We start from the raw sequence: 22,294 nt of genomic DNA on the forward strand, positions 1-22,294 counted from the left end.
GGTGCCTGTTCTAGTCCTGGGTGCCCCTCTTCAGATCCAGCTCTTTGCTGTGACCTGGGAAAGCAGCAGAAGATGGCAAGTCCTTGGGCACCTGCACCCATGTGGGAGACCCAGAAGCAGCTCCTGGCTTCCGATCAGTACAGCTCTGGCTGTTTGGCCATCTGGGGAGTGAACCAGCGGATGGAAGACCTCTGTCTCTACTTCTCTCTGTAACTCTGTCTTTCAAATAAACAAAATAAATCTTTTTAAAAAAAGTCATGGAGATTAAGAAATTTAAACAAACATCTCACTGCCAAACACATAGTAGGTATTCAAAATATTTGAAAGATTAATATTATTTTCCAGACATTTCTCTTACTTTTTAAAAGATTTACTTATTTACTTGAAAGAGTTACACAGAGAGGAGAGCCAGAGAGGGAGGGAGGGAGAAAGGGAGGGAGAGAGAGAGAGAAAGAGAGGGAGGGAAGGGAGGAGGGGGAGGTCTTCCATCTGCTGGTTCATTCCCCAGACGGGTGCAACAGCTGGAGCTGTGTAGACCCGAAGCCAGGAGCCAGGAGCTTCTTCCAGGTCTCCCACATGGGTGCAGGGGCCCAAGAACTTGGGCCATCTTCTACTGCTTTCACAGGCCATAGAAGAGAGCTGGATCGGAAGTGGAGCAGCCGGGTCTAGAACCGGCACCCACGCTTTACCCGCTACACTCAGCGCCAACCCAAGACATTTCTGTTACCTTGAGACACACTTTTAACATCTTACAGTTGGCTCTCTTTTAAAGATAATCGTAAAGATTTTTGGTAATAGTTCACTCTAACTTAATAGTGGCATACGAAAGTTTCAATGTTTAATTTCTCAACTAGCTTTTGCTATTTCAAGTGCTACTTTCCTACAGAAAATTAAGCATCTTGAGTAAGAACACACATTACCAATAAGAACCAAATTATCTGGAAAGAAATGCTAATAAGCTTCTTCTAAAAGCTTGCTAAAGTTAATAATCTCATTCTTTGGTGAGAATTCTTTCTCTAAAGTGATTCCTTTGTATTTAATTGAAATACAGGTTAGTACACTTAAATCAGCAAGGTACAATTTTATAGCCTATCTGTTTCTTTATAGCTTTATAATAATTATTTTGAGAACAATTTGGAGGGGAGCATATAAGTATTATTTTTCTACAGCTCCAAATAAAAGCAAATAAATGGAATAGATAAAAAGAGATAAAGTTATCTGAGTCTATTATGAAATGCAATAAAGTGATATCTTAGAATGAACCTTAAATCATTGACTAGAATATTGCACCTTATCTTTAAGTTTATATGTGAATCATTTAAAGTAGATCTGGACTATTTTCTAAATGAGAAGCTGAGGAACACATTACAGGAGGTATCTCACTGGGGAACTTTAATATTTTTAAAACATACTGTTATAAGGAGCAATCCAATACTGATTAAATGACTCAACAGTGATGTAATAAACTCTGGCTAATACTCATTATTAGCCTACAAAAATAATCACATTGGCTAAGCTCAGCATGTAGAAAGCCTAGGTACTTGCATATTGTTTTATTTGTATGTTCATAATGAAGGAAACTAGATTCATAATGTTTTGCTAGCTTATGTAATATCTCCAAGGCTACACAGTCACTAACTGGGAGAGTCACGATTAGAACTTTTTAGAAGAACCTAGAAAAGCAAATAAACCATGTTATCAGCTCTAACATAGCACTAAAAATCAGCATTTATATCCAAGAATTTCTATACTATATATATAATCTTTCCATTTATTATATTTAGTATTAACTAATTAATCTGAAAATTGCTTAAAATATGGACTTTATTCATCATAAAATCATTATGAAATACTACTTATCACAGCTAGTGTTTGAGGGTAAGGTCTGCATCAATATTTCACCCCTCAACCCCTGGAATACAAGAAGCATTCCCACGTTATTGAAGGACTCAGAAAATGGTTGTAGTAAAATACTGCATGGCTTTAAATATCAGTATATGTCTATGGTTTTTGTGTTAATTATGAAATACAGTATATCTGATTTTCTGAATAGATACAAGTAACTCACATCATATTACAAGGAAAAAGTTATTTTCTTTGTTTGCTTATCATTAAAACAAATGTTACAAAAGTCAACTAAGAAGTCTTACAATGAACATAATCCAGAATCCAGCATATTTCAGCTTAAATACACATCTTCAGGCAAGTTTTGCATCTTTTTCTCTATGACTCACATAAGACTGACGACAAGTTATACTGGTCTATACTTCTCACTAAATATTTTTCAAAGATTTATTTATTTATTTAAAAGTCAGAGTTACAGAGAGAAAGACAGACAGAACTTCCATGTGCTGGTTCCCTCCCCAGATGGCTACAATGGCCAGGGCTGAGCCAGGAGCCTCATCCAGGTTTCCCACATGAGTGGCAGAGACTCAAGTATTTGGTCTATCTTCTACTGCTTTTCCCAGGTCATTAGCAGGGAACTGGATCGCAAATGGAGCAGCTGGGACACAAAGCAGTGCGCATACGGGATGACAACATTGCAGGTGTCTGCTTTACCTGATATACCACAACCCCAGTTCCTGTTTACCAAATATTAACTTACCTCTAAGAATTAAAAACATAGGTGTTGCATAGAGTATATACCCCAGTTCCGGACTCATTTGACTTGAATTTATTCTTGGCTATACATTTTCTATTTCATAAGCATAAATGTTGGAAATGCACATCTCTAACATAGCACACATTCATCTGCACTGACCTCCTGCTATGTACCCCTCTGCTGCTGCAATTGGATGCCTCTAGTTTCTGCAGAAATAAAAAGAATATTCTTCTCCATTTTTTCCACAATCTATTTTCTCCATGGGCAACTCCTATCTTTTCTTTCATACACCATATTTTTCATATCCATTTAAATTCATTCTTGTTTTTCAGATACCATCTTCTTCTTAATCCTAAATAATATTATCTAGGGATTAAAAACTGTTTCCCTTCTTACAGTTTGATGCTTAGTTCTTTCAAGTCCATGTACAATGTGAGTTATAAAAGCTTTTGCTTTGCCACATCCTGGGTTGGCAATGGCTTGCACACTTTTGTTTTCCTCTGGCATCCAAATTAATATCACTGCAGGACTTAAAGAATATTAGTTAAAAACAACAATGCAAAAAGGGTCCTTGTCACACCAAAAGGAGAAAGAATAACATGTTTCTAAATGATGCATATGTATTTTGTGGCAAAACTCCCATCACTTACCGGCTGTAAACTTTAGTTACTAAATTGTTGATCTGTTTGTCAATTTTGTATTTCCTGTAATCTTCCAAGCCATCTTTAATTGCAATGATTGTAAGGACCACCACCAGAGGCAGCATGGTAATTTCCTTTTGGAAGGCTTCTACCAAAGGCACCCAGTTCAGGACAACTAAGAACAGGAAGTATAAGTTGGCAGCCCTGTAACCCAAACACACACACGACATGTTAACAACTCACCTCAAGGACTAAAATGAAAGAGGCCAAATGCCTTATTGTGTTTTCCTATAATCTATCAGCTTCTACTAGTTCATTTTGTAAGCTATGTAATAGAGTACTAGCTAAATATGAACAAAATGTTTATTACTCCCCAGAGATCTGGCTCATGTTATATTTTCAATAAATACAGGGTATTAATAATAAATATGTAACTGTGAAGGGAGACACTTAGGCCACCCTCTGTGGCCTTTCCCAGGCCATTACCAGGGGGCTGGATTGGAAGTGGAAGGGCCAGTACACCAGCTGCCACCCAAATGGGACGCTGGCACTACAGGCTGCAGCTTTATTCACTTCACCACAATGCTGGCCCCACATAGACGCTTTTTTTTGTTTGTTTGTTTTGTGAGCTTTATTTAAACAGTTACTTGATAGAAACAAAATGATATGTAAATTAAGCTACAGATTTATCCAGAGAAAGAATATCTTGATGTAGAACTCAGGCATTCTTTGTTGCCATCTTGCACCCTCTGTCTTGTCTCTTCCATTGCCACCAGTTGGCTTCCACTACTGCTAGATTCCAGCAACAGCAGCATTCAATCCAGTGCCTTTTTTTTTTTTTTACTCTTTTTTAAAAATTCTATTTAAGTTATAGAAGTTTCACATATGCAGATTTAGGAACACACTGATACTTTCCACCTTACCCTCCCTCCCACCCATGCTCCAACTTTTCTTCCTCTTCCCTTTCCCATTGCCACCCTTCATTTTTACAAAGATTGACTTTGTTTATTTAATGATCTTAAAGTTAACCCTACACTGGCCGGCGCCATGGTTCAATAGGCTAATCCTCTGCCTGCAGCACCGGCACACCGGGTTCTAGTCCCGGTTGCTCTTCTTCCTGTCCAGCTCTCTGCTGTGGCCCGGGAATGCAGTGGAGGATGGCCCAAGTGCTTGGGCCCTGCACCCGCATGGGAGACCAGGAGAAGCACCTGGCTCCTGGCTTCGGATCAGCGTGGTGCGCTGGCCGCAGCGGCCATTGGAGGGTGAACCAATGGCAAAAAGGAAGACCTTTCTGTCTCTCTCTCACTGTCCACTCTGCCTGTCCAAAAAAAAAAAAAAAAAAAAAAGTTAACCCTACACTAAGTAAAAAGAGTTCAACAAATAGTATGAAGAAAGAAAAAGAATGATATCCCTCTCTCCCTCCCTCCCTCATATACATATTTGCCTCATATACATTAAATTTTAAAACAATCACAGACCATTACAACTATAGTAGTATATCGTTATTAATCATTGGTTTGACAAAGGTACAACAAAGCTTGACAAAACTGCATTTGCAGCAATACTGACATGCACAGGCATTTCTTATGAGGGAGAACTGTAGTATTTGCCATTCTGTGTCCTGCTTACTTCACTCAACATTATGTCCTCTGGTTGCATCCACTTAGCTACAATTGTATATTCTTTATACCTTCATTTGATCACACCCCCTCCATATTTTGGCTACTGTGAACAGTGAGGCCATAAACGTGGTGCAGGTATCTCTTTGATATAATATGTTCATGTCTTTTGGGTATACACCCAGTAGTGGGATTGCTGGATCATACAGCAAGTCTGTTTCTAGCTCATCTCCTCACTTCTTCCCCTGGGATATGCTTTGCCCACACTGCTGTCCTGAATATCTCACTCACTCTCCACACTTCCAGTGCCATCCCTCTTCTATTGCTTCAGATAACATGATGTCCCTTTGGGGGACAAGTGCTACTTGAACGTAAGAGGTCATCATTCCACAACAGACTCATACAAAAACTGCCAAAGGATGATATCACAAGGCAGACGTCCATAACATACAACATTAAGAAAATGAAAACTTTTGTATCTCAAGTAGAATGACAAAAACATTCTAATTTGTTTTGTAAAAAAGATGAAACAGCACCTGTGAAATTGTTCAAATAAATTTCTTGGTACAAAATTCAGCAGTGTGTACTTGGTAGTCCGTATTCGGTTATTCACGTAGGTGCCCGAGAACTTCTCATACTCCTCTTTGAAGGGCCGGAGGTGGGGAACAACCACCCGGTGCTTTCCTGCCAGTTTGGGGGTGTGCGACGACTTGCCTCTGCAGGCAAGCAGTGAGGAGTAGTTGTATGGCCTCTCATTGTCATCCCTGGTTCTGCCTCCCATCAGCCGCTGCCAGTGGTATCTGGCCCATTGAAGAGCTTCAGTCATGTCCAGAACACAGAGAGATCCAGCTTGTGTGGGTGATCTAGAAACAAACAAACAAACAACACAGTTTGGCCTTCGTGTGTGCAAGTCTCTTAACCTGTGTGATCATCAGTTTTCTCATCTTTGAAATGCAAACAATGCTAAAGATGTCAGGAAATTGTCCTGAGGAGTCAATGAATAACATGGGAATGACCATGCATAAAGTCTCCTTGACAGCAGCAGTCAATGAAACCCATTCTGTGTACATTGCAAAAGGCACACATTCTCCCCTGTATGCACATCCCTTTGCTCACCAAGGGGTAGCCTTTGTCTCCCCCACTCAACCTGGCTAGTGAAACTCCAGCAAAGGTGGCACAAGCAGAAGCTTCAGAAGTGTCTGCTCACTGGCCTGCTCTCTTTCACTGCTGCCACCACCCTGAGCCCCAGCCAAGGCTGCTCTGTTGGATGATAAGCAAACATGTCCCCATTGCAACCACTGCTCCTGCCAACATATGGGTGAGGTCACTACCAGCTGATGACTAACACGTGAGTGTGCCCACTTGGAACAGAGAGGAGACATCCCAGCTGAGCTTAGCCCGTATAGCTATATACCAAACTCGGAGTCACCAAAAGTTACATTACCAAGTTTTGAGGTAGTTTATTAACAAACAAAACCTAACTGAAGCATAGTTCCTTCCTTATTTTCCTCATTTCAAAACTGTCCTTGTTTTCCAAGACAGTCTGCTCTACCACAGACATAAGCTCTTCAGTTAGAAAACAAAGGGATGAGAAGAAGCTCACATGTTAAGAACACACTATGTTCAAAGCACTTTGCAAAACTCTTGACATTCTCTATTTCATATTGGCATCAATCCTCTGGCATGGGGTATTATTTCAACTTTACAAAAGAGAAACAGACATACAGAGGTAAACATGCTGAAGTTCACAAGGTTAGTAACTAAGGCCGATTCAAACCACATGTTAAAGATCCCAAAGGTTTAAACTGGTAAGTCTCTAATGTGTCACCAGGGTGGTGGCACTGAAGAGATGCACCCCCAGAGTACACCTGGTAGGTAATGAGTGTATCTTCATGAGTGAGGAGGGCAAGGTCTAGAGGCCCTAATTCCACCCTTGCTTTATCAATGCCACAGCATTTGCTTATCATCTGGGGTTGGAGTTCACCTCTGGAGATCTTTAATAAATTTAGTAAGTTGTCCTGATGATCAGATGAGAAGTTAATTAAGGTGTGTGCAGACTCATCCAGAGGAAAAGTGGGTTGTGTGGAGGACACTACACAGGGCTAGGGATAAGGAAGGAGTAATACCTGGACTCCATTCTCCCTCTGGGAGCTCCAGGCCTAGGGGAGGAGATGGACCTGTCAATACACAGATGCAATCCAGATGCCCAATGGTGTTTAAGGCCCTGAAGTACTATGGGCAAATTATTGAAGCTTTCTTCCTTCCTAAGCTTTACCCTAACTTTATAATGTGTGTATCGATTCTTTTCTCTAAGTGTTACACTAATCAGAAATCAATAGCTTCCCCCTAGGCACATTAAAATTGTATCCAGCTTTCATAGATCCAAAATCATAAATCATTACCTCGTAGCTCTGGGAGATATGGTTGACTGATTCTAGTCATTCTAGTGAATCAATATCTTTAATGATACATTCTTGTTAGCATGCTTGTTTACTGCACATTATGCCTTAAGCAAGTCAAAAGATCATGGTTCTTCGGCATCACTTTATCATTGCACTTACAGAAAATAAGTTGAATCACAAATAATCTTTTAAAAATCCATAAAATCTTTAAGAATTGCATACAACTACAGCAAAATAATGAAAATAAGAGTGGACAGTTATTTATATCAGCTTAGTAGTGCATTTGTGGTCTGAATACTAGACTCACAATACAGAGGCTTGATTAGAGAGTCAGTCTTGTCAGTTTAATGATTTATATTAAATCACCAGGTCTCTGTCTTTTGGAATATGACCTCTAAAATATTTATTCATAGAGAACTAAATCAATGAACATGAAATGCCCATCTATTCAATGTAATGTTTAAAACTTTTAAAACGCCTACCTTAGAGAAGTCCAATTTTCACAGCCTTGCCCCTTAAACCAGTAACTCATAATGGCAGCTTGAGTTATAAAAGTAGATCATAAAATATACAGAAATCTCTCCCAGAATAAGGATGTAAGGTAATGTTTTCTAAGTGAACTGACAAATAATGGGAATGCTTTCCGGAAGTATTAAGCACTTTTCACGCCATTTCATACTGTGCACATTAGGTAACCATTAGGAAAAACATCACTTTCTTTAGAAGGCTGAAATAAGCATTATTTGCTACCACTTCTGGAAGCTTTAAAAGAGAAGTTTTCACTTGGAATTAAATTCTTACTAAGACATTACAATGTATATGTCCAGATGGGCATCTGCCCTGGGAGTTAAGACGCCCATGCCCTACATCACAGTGCCTGGGTTCTATTTCCAGCTCCTCACTCCAACTTTCTAATGCCAACCCTGGGAGGTAGTGGTGATGGCTGGCTCAAGCAGCCTGGGTGCCAGCACCACAGGCAGAGGATTAGCCTAGTGAGCCGCAGTGCCGGCCTGTGGCTATTTCTTAAGTCACAGATAAGTAATGTTTGGGGACCCTGTATATGGGGCTGAGATCAAAACTTTAAATATATTACTTTCAATTTTAAAAAAATATGTTGTTGGCCGGCGCCGTGGCTCACTAGGCTAATCCTCCGCCTTGCGGCGCCGGCACACCGGGTTCTAGTCCCGGTCAGGGCACCGATCCTGTCCCGGTTGCCCCTCTTCCAGGCCAGCTCTCTGCTGTGGCCAGGGAGTGCAGTGCAGGATGGCCCAAGTGCTTGGGCCCTGCACCCCATGGGAGACCAGGAGAAGCACCTGGCTCCTGCCATCGGATCAGCGCAGTGCGCCGGCCGCAGCGCGCCTACCGCGGCGGCCATTGGAGGGTGAACCAACGGCAAAGGAAGACCTTTCTCTCTGTCTCTCTCTCTCACTGTCCACTCTGCCTGTAAAAAAAAAAAAAAAATGTTGTCTACATATAAATAAATGCTCAATGTACCTGTCAGTTCCTCAGGAAAAAAAAATCAATACTAAATACACATAAAAGCCAATCACAAGAAACACACATGCTATAAATGACCTTTATATCACTCAATCTCATCTCTGACATTCTCTGCAAAACTCATTTCAACTATGAACAAACTATATTCCCTCTTTCATGGTTCATCATGGCTTTGCGTCAATTTGACAAAGGAATCCAAGATCTAAGTTTGAAAAGCAGTCACTTACAGCTTGGGATTGCACCATTCTACATTTATTGGAAGGAAGCTACTTCTCTAGGCCTGAAAGATTTTTTTAAAAAAAGTATTTTTTCCTCTCCTAGATTTTATTTTAAAGATTTATTCATTCATTTGAAAGTCGGAGCTATAGTGAGAAGGGGAGAGACAGAGAGGAGAGACATCTTCCATCTGCTCTTTCACTCCCCAAATGGCCATAATAACCAGGGCAACCAGGGCTGGGCCAAGCTGACACCAGGAGGTTTATCTGGGTCTCCCACGTGGGTGCAGCAGCCCATGCAGTGACACCACCTTCTGCTGCTTTTCTACGCACATCAACAGGGAGTTGCATTGGACATGGAATAGCTGGGACCTGAACTGGCACCCATATGGGATGCCGGCACAGCAAATGTTGGCTTAAATTTTACACGTGCTGCACCACACCACCAGCCCCTCTGCTAATAGATTTATAAGACCAGTAAGCAGTATAGTAGTGATTAAGACATCAACTCTAGAGTCAGATGTCAGTGGCATCTCCACTTGCCAGTTAACACTGATTACAGTGATGGGAGGTTCAAGTGAATATATGCAAAACTTTTAGAACAATAGGATTGCTAAGTAAAGTGTAGCCACTTCTGTGTTTATCTGGAATACATTCCCTCAAAATATCCATACTACCAAATGCAATTTACAGGTTCAGTGGGATCCCAAAGTACCAATGACATTCTTCTCAGATTTAGAAAAAATACTAAAATTCATATGGAAACACAAGAGACCTTGATTAGCAAAAGCAATCTTAAACAATAGAAACAAAGCCAGAAGCATCACAATACCAGATTTCAAGACATACTACAGGGTAGTTATAATCCAAACAGCTTGGTACTGGTCACAGAAATGTAGATCAATGGAACAGAACAGAACCCCCAGAAGTCAATTCACACATCTACAACCAGCTAATTTTTGACAAAGGAGCTAAAATCAATTCCTGGAACAAGGACAGTCTCTTCAACAAATGGTGCTGGGAAAACTAGATCTCTGCATGCAGAAGTATGAAACTAGACTCCTACTTTACACCTTATACAGAAATCAACTCGAAATGAATCAAGGATCTATAGCCTGATACCATCAAATTACTAGAGGAGAACACTGGAAACTCTGCACGATATTGGCAGAGACAAGGACTTCTTGGAAAAGAAGCACAGGCAATCAAAGCCAAAATTGACAAATGGGATTATATCAAGCTAAGAAGCTTATGCACTTCAAAGGAAACACTTAACAATGTGAAGAAGCAACCAATAGAATGGGAGAAAATATTTGCAAACTATGCAACTGATAAAGGATTAATATCCAGAATCTATAAAGAACTCAATAATCTCAACAATAAACAGTCCAGTTAAGAAATGGACAAAGGACTTCGATAAACATTTTTCAAAAGATGAAATCCAAATGGCTAACAGACATGTGAAAAAATGCTCAAGATCACTAGCCATCAGGGAGATGCAAATCAAAACCACAATGAGGTTTCACCTCACCCTTCTTAGAAATGCTCCCATACAGAAATCAAAGCACAACAAATGCTGATGAGGATATAGGGAAAAAAATTTCCCAAATCCACTGTTGAAGAGTATGCAAACTAGTACAGCCATTGTGGAAAACAGTATGTAGATTCCTCAGAAATCTGAAAATAGGTCTACCACATGACCCAACAATCCCACCCCCAGGAATTTCTCCAAAGGAAATGAAATCAGCATAAGAAAGCTATCAGTACTATGTTTATTGCAGCTCAGTTCACAATGGCTGAAATACAGATTCATCAGATTTTATTAAAGTTATAGTTTTAAGAGCAAACTACAACTACATGAAAGTTTGAACTTCAATAAACTTGTTAGCTAATAATGAGTGGAAAAATACTATTAATTATCCTGGGGCCAGCACTATAGTGCAGCAGGTTAAAGCCCCAGCCTACAGCACCGGCATCCCATATGGGTGCCAATTCGAGTCCTGGCTGTTCCACTTATGATTCAGCTCTCTGCTAATGTGCCTGAGAAAGCAGTGGATATAGTCTAAGTCCTTGGACTCCTGCACTCACATGGAGACCCGAAGGGAGCTCCTGGCTCCTGGCTCCAGCCTTTGTGGACACTTAGGAAATGAATCAGCAGATGGAAGACCTCTCTACCTCTACCTCACTACATTTCTAACTCAGTATTTCATACAAATAAAATAATTTTTTAAAAGAAAGATTAACTATATTCTCACATATTCCTGGGCTGAGATTGGCAATCTGAAGTCCAATATTGCTAATAAGCGCAAAATCAAATTGCCTTTCAATGGACAAGTTGCTTTAATTTGTTACTATTAACATGTTATCTAGAATTTAAATGTTTATCAATATGATCACAGGTCCTAAAAATAGAGGAATTTGATATGGGATTAATAAAAATCCAAGGCCATATACACTCAACTTACTATATAATTTCACAGCAAAGCAACAATATAAAGATAAATGTTTTATCACAATAATCATTGATCATCAACATATAAATATCTAAATATTAAATATGTATGTAAAGGCTTATTTATAATTGTCACAAGAAAATTACAGACCAATTTCACTTATGAATATTGCCACTAAAATTCAACAAAAGTTAGCAAATTGAATACAACCAGAAGAATGGATACTTCCAGGAAATGAGAGTGGTCTCCAATTGAGTCATCAAGGAAATGGATACCTTGGTGTTAACAATAACAAGGAGCTGAATTCTGCCAACAAGCTCAATGAGATTGGATGTGGATTCTTCCCCAAAGTCCCTAGATGAGAACTCGGAATGGCTGACATCTTAATTCCAGCCTTTGAAAACCTGACCAAAGAACTCCAACATACTGTGTCTGTTGAGTAGGTGATGGTTCAAGCCATTAAATTTGTGGTAATTTGTTACACAGCAACAGAAAACTAATGAAGAAAGCCAAGAAGCAGATCGATATATAAATGGAAAAAGTGGAATTTCAATTCATTGGGAAAATGGTAATTTGTTTAATTAACAACTCTGAAATAAATGATCAACCACCTTGAAAACAAGAATGCTAAATCCCTATTTTTACCATACTGAAAAAAAAAAAAACTCCAGGTAGATTAAAAACTTAAATGTAAAAAATGATAGTAAAAGTACAAGGAGAAATTTAGAATAGTTTTTATTGTTAGCTGGGCAAAGTTATAAAAGACAAAATAATTTATCAATGAGCTATCTACCTTCCGTAAAAAATCTCAAATAAAACCAAGACACAACTGTAACATTTAATGAATTGGAAAGTTTTACTATTCCTAAATTTTTCAAGTTGATATATAAAAATTAAGAGCTCAATAAAATAGGATATAAAGTAAAGATAAATATTTTCAGGAGACTAAATTCAAATAGGTAATGAAAAACAAGACACTCAACCTCACTACTCAGAGGGATGCAAATTAAAGCTACCATGAATATTCTGTTATCCACACAACTAACAATTAAAACAATTTTATGCAATGAGTGTGTGAACTGCTACTTTATCAACAAAATTTGACAAAAAAAACTTGACAATACCTATTAAAATTAAAAATACATAAACCACTGAAAATGTAGTTTTACTCTGAAGAGTATTACCTGTAAGTATGAACATATGTACAATAACGTATACTATAGCCTTTGTGTTTGTAGTAACAACAAGATCTTAGAAACACAAAAAATCCTTCAATTGGAGAATAGTTGAGCACATTGTAAATACCTACATTATGGAATTTTATATATCTATTAAAAACATATCTCTTTCCATTGATCTGGGATGATGGCTATTATAAACAGCAAGCAAAGAAAGCACATGACAGAGAATTATAAATAGAACGAACTTTTCTAAAACTGAATGTCAAGGCCCAAACTGTCTGGGTTCAAAGACTCGAAGAATAACTTGGCCACAGTTTAAATTACAGTTTGTTTTCTATATAACTAGCAAACAAAATCTGCACAGACACAAGATCTAGAATGTGCATTAATGGACATAGCTTCTGTTAACTCTCTAGTTCCTCATGTAGCTGTGGTCATTTAGTAAGTTTGTCAAATATGAGGAATGCAGAGCCTGCCAGTTCAATAAAACCTGGAACATGAGACCACTGCCTCTTCAAATTCTCAGGTTAGGCACCACATCAGCACAAGGGCTTACTGATTACCAAGAGATTTCTTATTGCATCACAGCTTCATAATTTTACTATTAACATTGTACTGTTGGATGTACAGTTATCTTCACATAACACATTTTTTATGAATTTTTGAAGACCCTCATATAAACTAAGCATTGCTTAGTAAATAAGTATAATGCAACTTTTTAAATATTTATTTATTTACTGATTTGAAAGGGGGAAAGATGGAGGAAGAGAGGGAGGGGGAGAAGGGGGAAGAAGACAGGTAGGCAGACACAGATAAACAGCAACATAATGAGACAGCAAGTACTCCCATCTGCAATGGCCAGAGGTGCGCAAGAGCTGAAGCTGGGAGCTGAACATAATATAGATTCCCCACCTGAGTGGCAAGAACCCAAGAACCTGAATCATCACTACTGCCTTCTAGATAAGGATTAGGAAGAAATTGGAGTCAGAAGATGAAGCTGGAAATTGAACACAGGTACTCAGCTATGGAATGCGGACATCAATAACTAGGCTAAACACCTGCTCCAAAACACCAACAAACATTATTGTTTACAAAGTACTTTTCAGATCCAAGAAGGTTTTCTTTCTCAAGGTATACAATCTTTGACTCCAAAGTCATGCCTTTCCAACAATATAATACTATGTCAATACAAAATTTAAAATAATCAAATAGGATCACTTAAAATTACTTTCTAATGATGGTAAATTTATTAAGAATAATACCTTGTATTAACAGAGTATACCTACAATATAACATATCATACTAAACTCCCTATTATACACAAATGCACTTGAGAGCAGACTTAATTCTCAAAAACCTTGCTTCTCCTAAAGCACACTTAATGAAAAGTTTGTAGTAGAGCAGATTACCAAAGGTAAACACAGGATAATGAATTCCGCTGGGCCCAGTTAGTATTAAAAATGCTGAGGTCATCAACAGCCTACAAACAACTTCAAATATACACATGAGCTTACTTGCAATAGAAGAGGAAAACATTCACATATAGTCATTTTGAGATGCTTGGAATGAAACATGCTTCAGCATGTATCAGAATCGCCTCACACTCCCTTCATTTCTGATCCAGCAGGTTTGGAATGGGGCTCAGGAATCTGCATACCTAACACCTTTAAAACAGGCAGTGCTGACACTGCTGGACTTTGGACTACACCTGGTGAACCACTGTTCCATGTTAAGTAACTTTATTTCAAAATACAAATTTGAAGTTCAGAGTAAACCCTTTGTTAGCTATCACCATGTTACTGGGAAGTCCATCTCTTCTGAGTATATAGAAAAAGCAGCATCAGGGGCCGGAGCTGTGGCATAGTGGGCTAAGCCTCTGACTGCAGTGCTGGCATTCGGTTCAAGCTCTCTACTGTGGCCTGGGAAAGCAGTAGAAGATGGCCCAAGTGCTTGGGACCCCGCACACGCATGGGAGACCGGGAAGAAGCTCCTGACTCCTGGCTTTGGATAGGCTTAGCTCAGCCATTGTGGCCACCTGTGAGTGAACCGGTGGACAGAAGACTTTTCTTTGTTTCGCTCTCCTCTGTCACTCTACCTCTCAAATAAATAAAATTTCTTTAAAAAGAAAAAGCAGCTGATATACACTGGACTGCTTACACTAGCAGACTATGATATCTAAGGCTGCAATGAAGTAAAAGAGTACAGATCTAGCTTATCCCCAGATCACCAGAGATTGCTGATGAGGTGCGAAGGATTGATTTCTCTGTGCAGAGAAAACACAGCTCAATCACTTTCAACCAACATTTCTAAAAATTCAGCAAAGAAGGACAATAGGCTCTGGCCCTGATCAATCTACAGCCTGCTCCCAATCAAAATGTGAAAACACCAACAAAATACTAAAGTTATTGCATGTTTCAAACCTTAGAATACAGAGAGTTATCTATCAGGGTTAATAAGAAGTACAGAGAAGTTTATGGTTTTCTGTATCTGTGGCTGAGTTTAAGATAGGAACTGCCTCACATTAGATTCATGATAACAAAGTCTCTTTGACCTGTAATATGTAGCCCTACCTGAGGGTTTTAGCATAGTGAGGCCTGACACAACTTTGGCTTGCTCCAATCTGTGACATCTCTGACTTGCCTGTCTAACTTACCTGCTTATAAGAGGCTTACTCCCTCAGGGAGATGGATTCCTTATCCTACAGGTAATGATAATGGCAGTAGGATCATTTGCTATCTTTGTGGGTTTCTTTACTGCATCAGGTGCCCAGGTAACATATGGGCATCGCCCTGCTATCTACAAAAGCAGGTTTCCTTTTCCTTCATGTCACGTCATCTTTGGAAAAGTATAAACTGTGTGTGGAAATATATCACATAGGCTTTCATGAAGACAAGGGCCAGCTGATTTAGTGGGAAAAGTGTGGCTCCTGTGAATAAAATCTCCTGGGAGTCTGAGTGCTCTGTGACATCCACAACAACTGAGCTTGAACTAAGTGCCAGGAGGAGAGCACATCCCACAATTTAGATACACACAACGAACTGGGCCAGGATAACACATCACTTGAAACATTGAATTAAAGTAATTGGCTTTGATGATTGCTGATTATCATGTCAGAAGTGACATTAATATGTATAAAAAGCAAACTCATACCATCTTTCATTTTTGCCACAAAGAAATGCTATAGTTTTGTCATTTTCAAGAATGTTGATGAAAACAGTTCAACTCACTCAAGCACGTGGCCCTTACAGGCCTTCAGAGATGAGTGCCTGCACCAAGCTCATTTCATCCCCGATTCCTTCAACAAACATGACCTGACACTGTGGTTAACGCCAGGGAGAAAGATTAAAAAAAATTACTGTTCTACATCACAGAAGCAGCTTCTAAGTGAAACCCTCCACAGCACTGGATGACATTTCATATCATTGCTGAGGAAAACTAAAATGACCATTTTTAAATATAACATGCATATGTTGAAAAAAGGCAGAGGTACAAAATGTGAGTGTCGTATCTAGATGCACTGTTTTACACTGGGAAACGTTATCCATTGCTACTGTTTGCAACCAAACATTAAATAGAAGGGTTTCTTGAATTCTCTCCTGTGACTGGAAACACATAATTTATATACACAATGTATAGCATATACATATGTACATATATAATACACATAGATGGTCCTTGATTCATGATGGGGCTATATCTGAATAAACCCATGGTAAGTTGGAAGTATCATGAGTAAACTTGCGTTTAATACACTTCATCTGGGGCTGGCACTTTAGCCCAGTGCAATAAGCCACCGCCTGCTGCGCCACCATCCCATATGGGTGCTGGTTCGAATCCTGACTGCTCCACTTCCAAACCAGCTCCCTGCTAATAGCCTGGGAAAGAAGTGGAAGATGGCCCAGGTCCTTGAGCTTCTGTTCCCACATGGGAGACCTGGATGAATCTCCTGCCCCCTGACTTCAGCCTGGCCCAGCCCCAGCAGATGTAGCCAATAGGGGAGTGAACCAGAGGATGGAAGCTCTCTCTAACTCTGCCTTTCAAGTAAATGAATAAACCTTTAAAAATATCCACTTAACCCACTGAACGTTACAGCTTAGCCCAGCAGATCTTAAACATGCTCAGAACACTTATATGAGCCTACATGGGCAAAATCCTGTAACACAAAGCCTATTTAATAATGAAGTGTCAAATATCTCACATAATTTATTGAATACCTGTGTCCAAAAAAATACTGGCAATGCAGCACACTGTAGAGTGCCAGTTGCTTCCCCTTGTGATGGCAGGGTCGACAGGGAGGTGTGGCTCCCAGCTGCTGCCAGCATCATCAAAGAGTCACATACCTCTGTAGCCCCACAGAAGATGAAAATACAGCATCTGGGGCTAATGTTGTGGCATAGTGGGTAAAGCCACCGCCTGCAATGCTGGCATCCCATATGGGCATCGGTTTAAGTCCTGGCTGCTCCACTTCCAATCCAGCTCTCTGCTTTGGCCTGGAAAAGCAGAAGATGGCCCAAGTGCTTGGGCCCCTGCACCCACGTGGGAGACCTGGAAGCAGCTCCAGGCTCCTGGCTTCAGATTGGCACAGGTCCAGTTGGGGCGTGAACGGCAGGTCCGTAACGGCCAACTGGGGAGTAAACCAGTGGATGGAAGACACCACCCCCCCCCCCACAACGTGTAACTCTGACTTTCAAATAAATTTTTAAAGAAAAGAAAATACAGCATCTGAAGTACAGTTTTTACTGAAGGTGTACCGTTTTCACTACCACTAAAAGTGGCAAAATCCTAAGCTGATAAGTCATGGATCCTCTATATATGTATATACATGTGTGTGTGTGTTTATGTATGCATTTTATGGATGGTTCATCCAGACACTGAAAGCTTTAATGCTTCTCTTTCCATATACACCAGATTTTTCTTAAGAGGACCCCACCTCCAAATGAATCCCCTTCAATGATTGCTTAGGCTCCAAGCTGATTTATATAGCAGGAAGGCAGGGAAAATGCTGCAGTTGTCCACAAAGGGACTTCAAAATCTTAAGGAAAATAAAGTTAAGATTATTTTTGTGCAGTATTTTTAAAAATCCATGCATACTTTCATGTGTATGTCTATGCTATTGGAAAGTTTTTAAAAATCTCATAGTCATGTGTAAATCTCTAATATGCCTTAATCTTTTCTTTCAATCAGAAAAGCATGAATACATGTTATAGTATTGATGGTTGTGATCTTTAATACTGTACTTTGACCTTGGTAATCCTAGATACTCCTCAAATAATATACTACTGAAATTATAGGATAGCACATTGAGATTGTTATTCAATGATAATAGTATGATTAATAAATCTAATATCACAGTAGTAGTTACCATTTATAGACATATGCCAAGTTTTGTGCTGGGGATAAATATACATTAACTTTAATCCTTACAATAGGTACATATTATTATTTCCAGTTAATGTCAAGGGAACTGAAGCCCATCTTGCTTGGTAAACTTACCCAAGTAGTATGGAATTGTACGCGGCTACCCAAACCTCACCGAAACAGCTCATGTGGAGGGAGAGCCACCGCTACTGCGGAGTCCTCTCACTTAGGACAGACCCACCCAAGCAGAGCTGGCAGGAAGCACCTTGCTTCTAGCAGACCCATCAGAAATGTCAGAGTCAAATAATAGAAGACTACTATTTTTAAAAATTGAACATAAGTATTTAAGGGAAAAATTACTAATGGCATACTTCACTTGAAAAAAAAGTTAACAGCGAAAGTACTTGTATGTATTTATTTTAAAAACATTCTTCAAATGCAGTCAATAGAAGATTCCTTATATGTATTTGAAATATAATCTCATATATGCAAATAAAATTTGATTCATTTTTTCATTTTTCCACCTGAATCCAATATCCTTTGATGGCTGCAACATCCATCAGCAACAGAGCAACCATATTTTGCTGCCCCTCACACTCACAGTCTTACTTCCCCACCTAATTTCAACAGTTAATCTCCCTGTCGCTTATCATCTCAACTGCTCTACTCCCTTTCTCACTTCTTTCTTACCAAAGCCCTTACCCTGATTATGTTCAAATCAGTTGTATTTAGATCTCTACATATTCTGTCCCAGTGTTTACAAGTGATAAGTGTCTAGAGAGAAATACACAGCATCACTGATGATTAGTGTCATTTTTAGTTCTTGAACAGGAACCAGGAATTGGACATCCACACTCACTGCAGAACTACTGCATTTCTAGTACAGTCACTCCCACTTTCACACTCAACCTTCCTGCACCTTTTCCTTTCTTCTCTGGCAGCCAATATCTCCCTTCTGACTTTCTTGCTGCTGATGACCTTGTTTCTGTTTTACTGAGCAAATCAAAGCCATCAAAAGCAAACTCCCACAAGCCTCCTCATGTAACTGAGCCCAAGACTCATACTGCCAACCAGGCAGGCCATTGCCAGAGAGTAACCACAGTGAGCTCCAGGCTCTCTCCCCAAACCTGCTACCCCTGTGGACTAGCCATGTCAGTTGGTGGCAGTTCCATCCTCCATGCTCAACCCCAAACGTGTGGGTCCATCATTTTCTTACAACTCCTACCTGGTCAGTCAGAAAATTCTGTTAGTTACAGTTAATATTTTATTATTTATTTGAGAGACAGAGGGAGAATGCATTGCCATCCACTGGTTTACTCCTAATCTCCGGCAACTGCTGGGATTTGGGTCAGGCTGACTTCAGAAGCCAACAACTCAATCCAGGCATCCAATGTGAGTGGCAGAGACCCAACTGAGTCATTACCTGCTGCCTTCCAGGGTAAACATTAGCAGAAAGCTGAAATCAGGAACAGAGATGGAACTCAAACCCAGGCACTCTGATATGCAATGCAGGTGTTGGCTTTAACTGCTATAGCAAACCCAGGCCCCTTCCTTCCAAAATTACTTCCAGAACCTTACTACCTCTCCTGGCCTCCCTAACTATTGCCCTAGCCCAGGACTATCAGCCTGGTACTATTACAACCTAAGTTAGACGCTGATGTCATCACAAAGACTCTCTGAAGGCTCCTATACTAATTGCAGTAACAGCCTCCAGCTCCATGAGATCTTCCCCTCCCCATTATTTTCCTTCCCCACATTATTTTTCACAGAACTTTAGCATCACTCTCTAAGAGTACATACTTTATTTGCATCCTTTAGCTCTTGTCTACTTTGTCCATTAGGGCAAGAATTTCTGTGCTTTTTTGTTCACTGATACAGCCTAGGTATAGGAGAGTATTAGGCATAAAGTAGACTTTCAATGAATATTTGAGGAATGAATGAATGAACCAAATAGCACCTCTGTTACAAGCAGTAAAGAACAGCTTCAACAGTTTTACACACTGTGGCTCCAGACAAGGATATATTTAGCTTAGGCATTTTGTGGTACCTCACTAAAGCCTTCATTATGCATGCTAAAGTTATTATTGCACATATTAAGATCTAGAGTACATAACCCTAAAAGGGAAACTAGCAAAAGGAAACCACAAAAAGGAAACAAAATAGAATCACTTTTTAAAAATAGCTGAGGAATTTGAATTTTGTTGTTCTAAAACTCAGGGAGGACAATTACTCAAATAATAATCTATTTCATGTCGCGTATGACAGCTTAAGGTCTACCACTCTGGTACAAATTTCATCTGGGAGGGAAGTCATATAATGTGTACTCTATTTTCCTATGTTTGAAACAGCTTGTTTTTTAAAAATATTTGAAAGTCAAAGTTACACAGAGATAGCGTGGTAGAGGAAGAGGGAAAGGGAGGGGGGAAGAGGGGTGACGGGAGAGGGAGAGGGGAGAGAAAAGAGACAGGAGAGAGAGAATCTTCCATCTGCTGGTTCACTCCCCAGATCTGCTGAACCAGACCAAAGCCAGCGAGCCAGGAACTTCACCCAGGACTCTCACTTGGGTAGCGGGTGCTCAGGTACTTGGGCCATCTTCTGCTGTTTTTCCCAGGCCATTAGCAGGAAGCTGGTTTGGAAATGGAGCAGCCAGGACATGAACCAGTGCCCATACAAGATGGCAGCATCGCAGGCAGCAGCTTTACCAATTACACTGCAATACTGGCCCCTGAAACAGTATTTTTAATAATGTTTGAGAATTCAGCACCCAATACTCTCATTACTAAAGTACTCTATACTGTGATGCCTTCAGAAGCATATTCATAAGTTGTTTTTTTCCCCTAGTAGATGAAGACGTCCTTGGTTTGACATCTATATCTGGTCTTACAGGTTTACTCTGATTGGCTGTCCAAATATCTGGCTTTAGAAAAATCTAGCTCTTAATTCCAACTACTTTAGAAGCATTAATAAATGCAACAAAATTGAACTAATCATCTCAATGGTCTTCATGGAGTAGAAGGCAGAAACTCAGCAAGGCTGATTCACTGAAATCTGTTTTCACAGGTTAGAAATTCCTTATCCTTTTATCTGTTGAGTACACAGCACTGAAAAGCTACCATGAGCCTGCCAGGAACTGCTCCAGATACTGAAACCAAAGTGATGGCAAGTCCTGTGTCTTTGGCTCTTGCCCTCCAGGAGTACGGCCCACTAAAGGGATCAGCCACGAACCTCATGAGATTTCCTCATTACCTGAAATACTCCAGAAATCAGTTCCCATGAGACAACTGTTGATATATGTGTGCCTGGGTTTCAGATCAGAAAGTGGTAAGGGCAATCAAATACTAAGCAACAGATAAACAATTAAGTTCTGAAATGGAGCTTGCACACAGATAAGTGCTCATTTTGGAAATCATAGTCAAAACATCTTTTTAAACTGGGAGAATAGTCAATTTCTGGTATGTCACTTTTACTCAGTCATACAAAGGGGACTAAATTCCAGCTCTGTGTGATAAGTTTTGTGTGTAAAACTTGGATAACACATGCGCTCTGGTTCTAAAGATAGTCTTTAAAAGATTAATGGGAATCCTAAGAGAAATGAGCTAAAATAAATTGTTTAATATCTGCTTCCTCTACAATATCATCTTATTCACTGTTTCTTTATTTTTAAAATTAGTTTTCATTTATTTGGGAGAGAGGACAGGGGGGAGGGTGGGAAACGGAGACAGAGACCTATCTCCCATCTGTGGGTTCACTCCCCAGATGCCTGCAGTGCTGGGGCTGAAGCTGGAATCATAGTCCTGGTCTCCCTGTGGGTGGCAGGAACTCAATGACTTGAGACATTGCTAGAGTCTCCCAGGGTCTGCACAGGTGGAACCTGGAGTCAGGAGCCAGAGCCAAGGATTTACTCCAGGCACTCTGATGCAGGACTCAGGCACTGAAGCACCAAGCGAAACACCCACCTCCTTGATCACTATTTTAACCAGTAACACAGATAGTGTCTGACACGTAGGGGACACCTGGTGGGTAACTTTCTTGGTGATTTAATGAATGTTAATCAGATTTTCCATGGTATTCTTTGTACTCTAGCAATGAATACTGTCTAAGGAGAACAAATCTGGAGAGTAAAGGCAAATAAATGAAATAAATGAATGAAGACATGGGGTTCTTTGCTGGCATCCACGTTGTCAATTCCATTTGACCCTTAAACTAAACTATGCTAGAAACACTGATTATATTTGTCCTCAGTCATTGATGACTTCAGTTGAACTCAAATGGGGCCAGTTTTGTCCTTCCCCACCATGCTTGGGGACATTTGGCAATATCTGGAGA

General features: G+C 39.9%; 1 protein-coding gene across 1 annotated transcript in view; it reads right to left on the bottom strand.

Moving 5' to 3' along the window:
* Positions 1–22,294, bottom strand: part of ATP10D (ATPase phospholipid transporting 10D (putative)) — a 137,188-nt gene that overhangs the window by 106,378 nt on the left and 8,516 nt on the right. Inside the window, exons 2-3 of the mRNA XM_062213540.1 lie at positions 5,399–5,725; positions 3,253–3,447 (exon numbers count right to left, since the gene is read on the bottom strand). Coding sequence (XP_062069524.1) covers positions 3,253–3,447; positions 5,399–5,688 — 485 coding nt within the window. The 5' untranslated portion in view covers positions 5,689–5,725. The remainder of the gene's footprint in view (positions 1–3,252; positions 3,448–5,398; positions 5,726–22,294) is intronic.

This window comes from Lepus europaeus, chromosome 16 (genome assembly GCF_033115175.1).
Source record: "Lepus europaeus isolate LE1 chromosome 16, mLepTim1.pri, whole genome shotgun sequence".
NCBI lineage: Eukaryota > Metazoa > Chordata > Mammalia > Lagomorpha > Leporidae > Lepus > Lepus europaeus.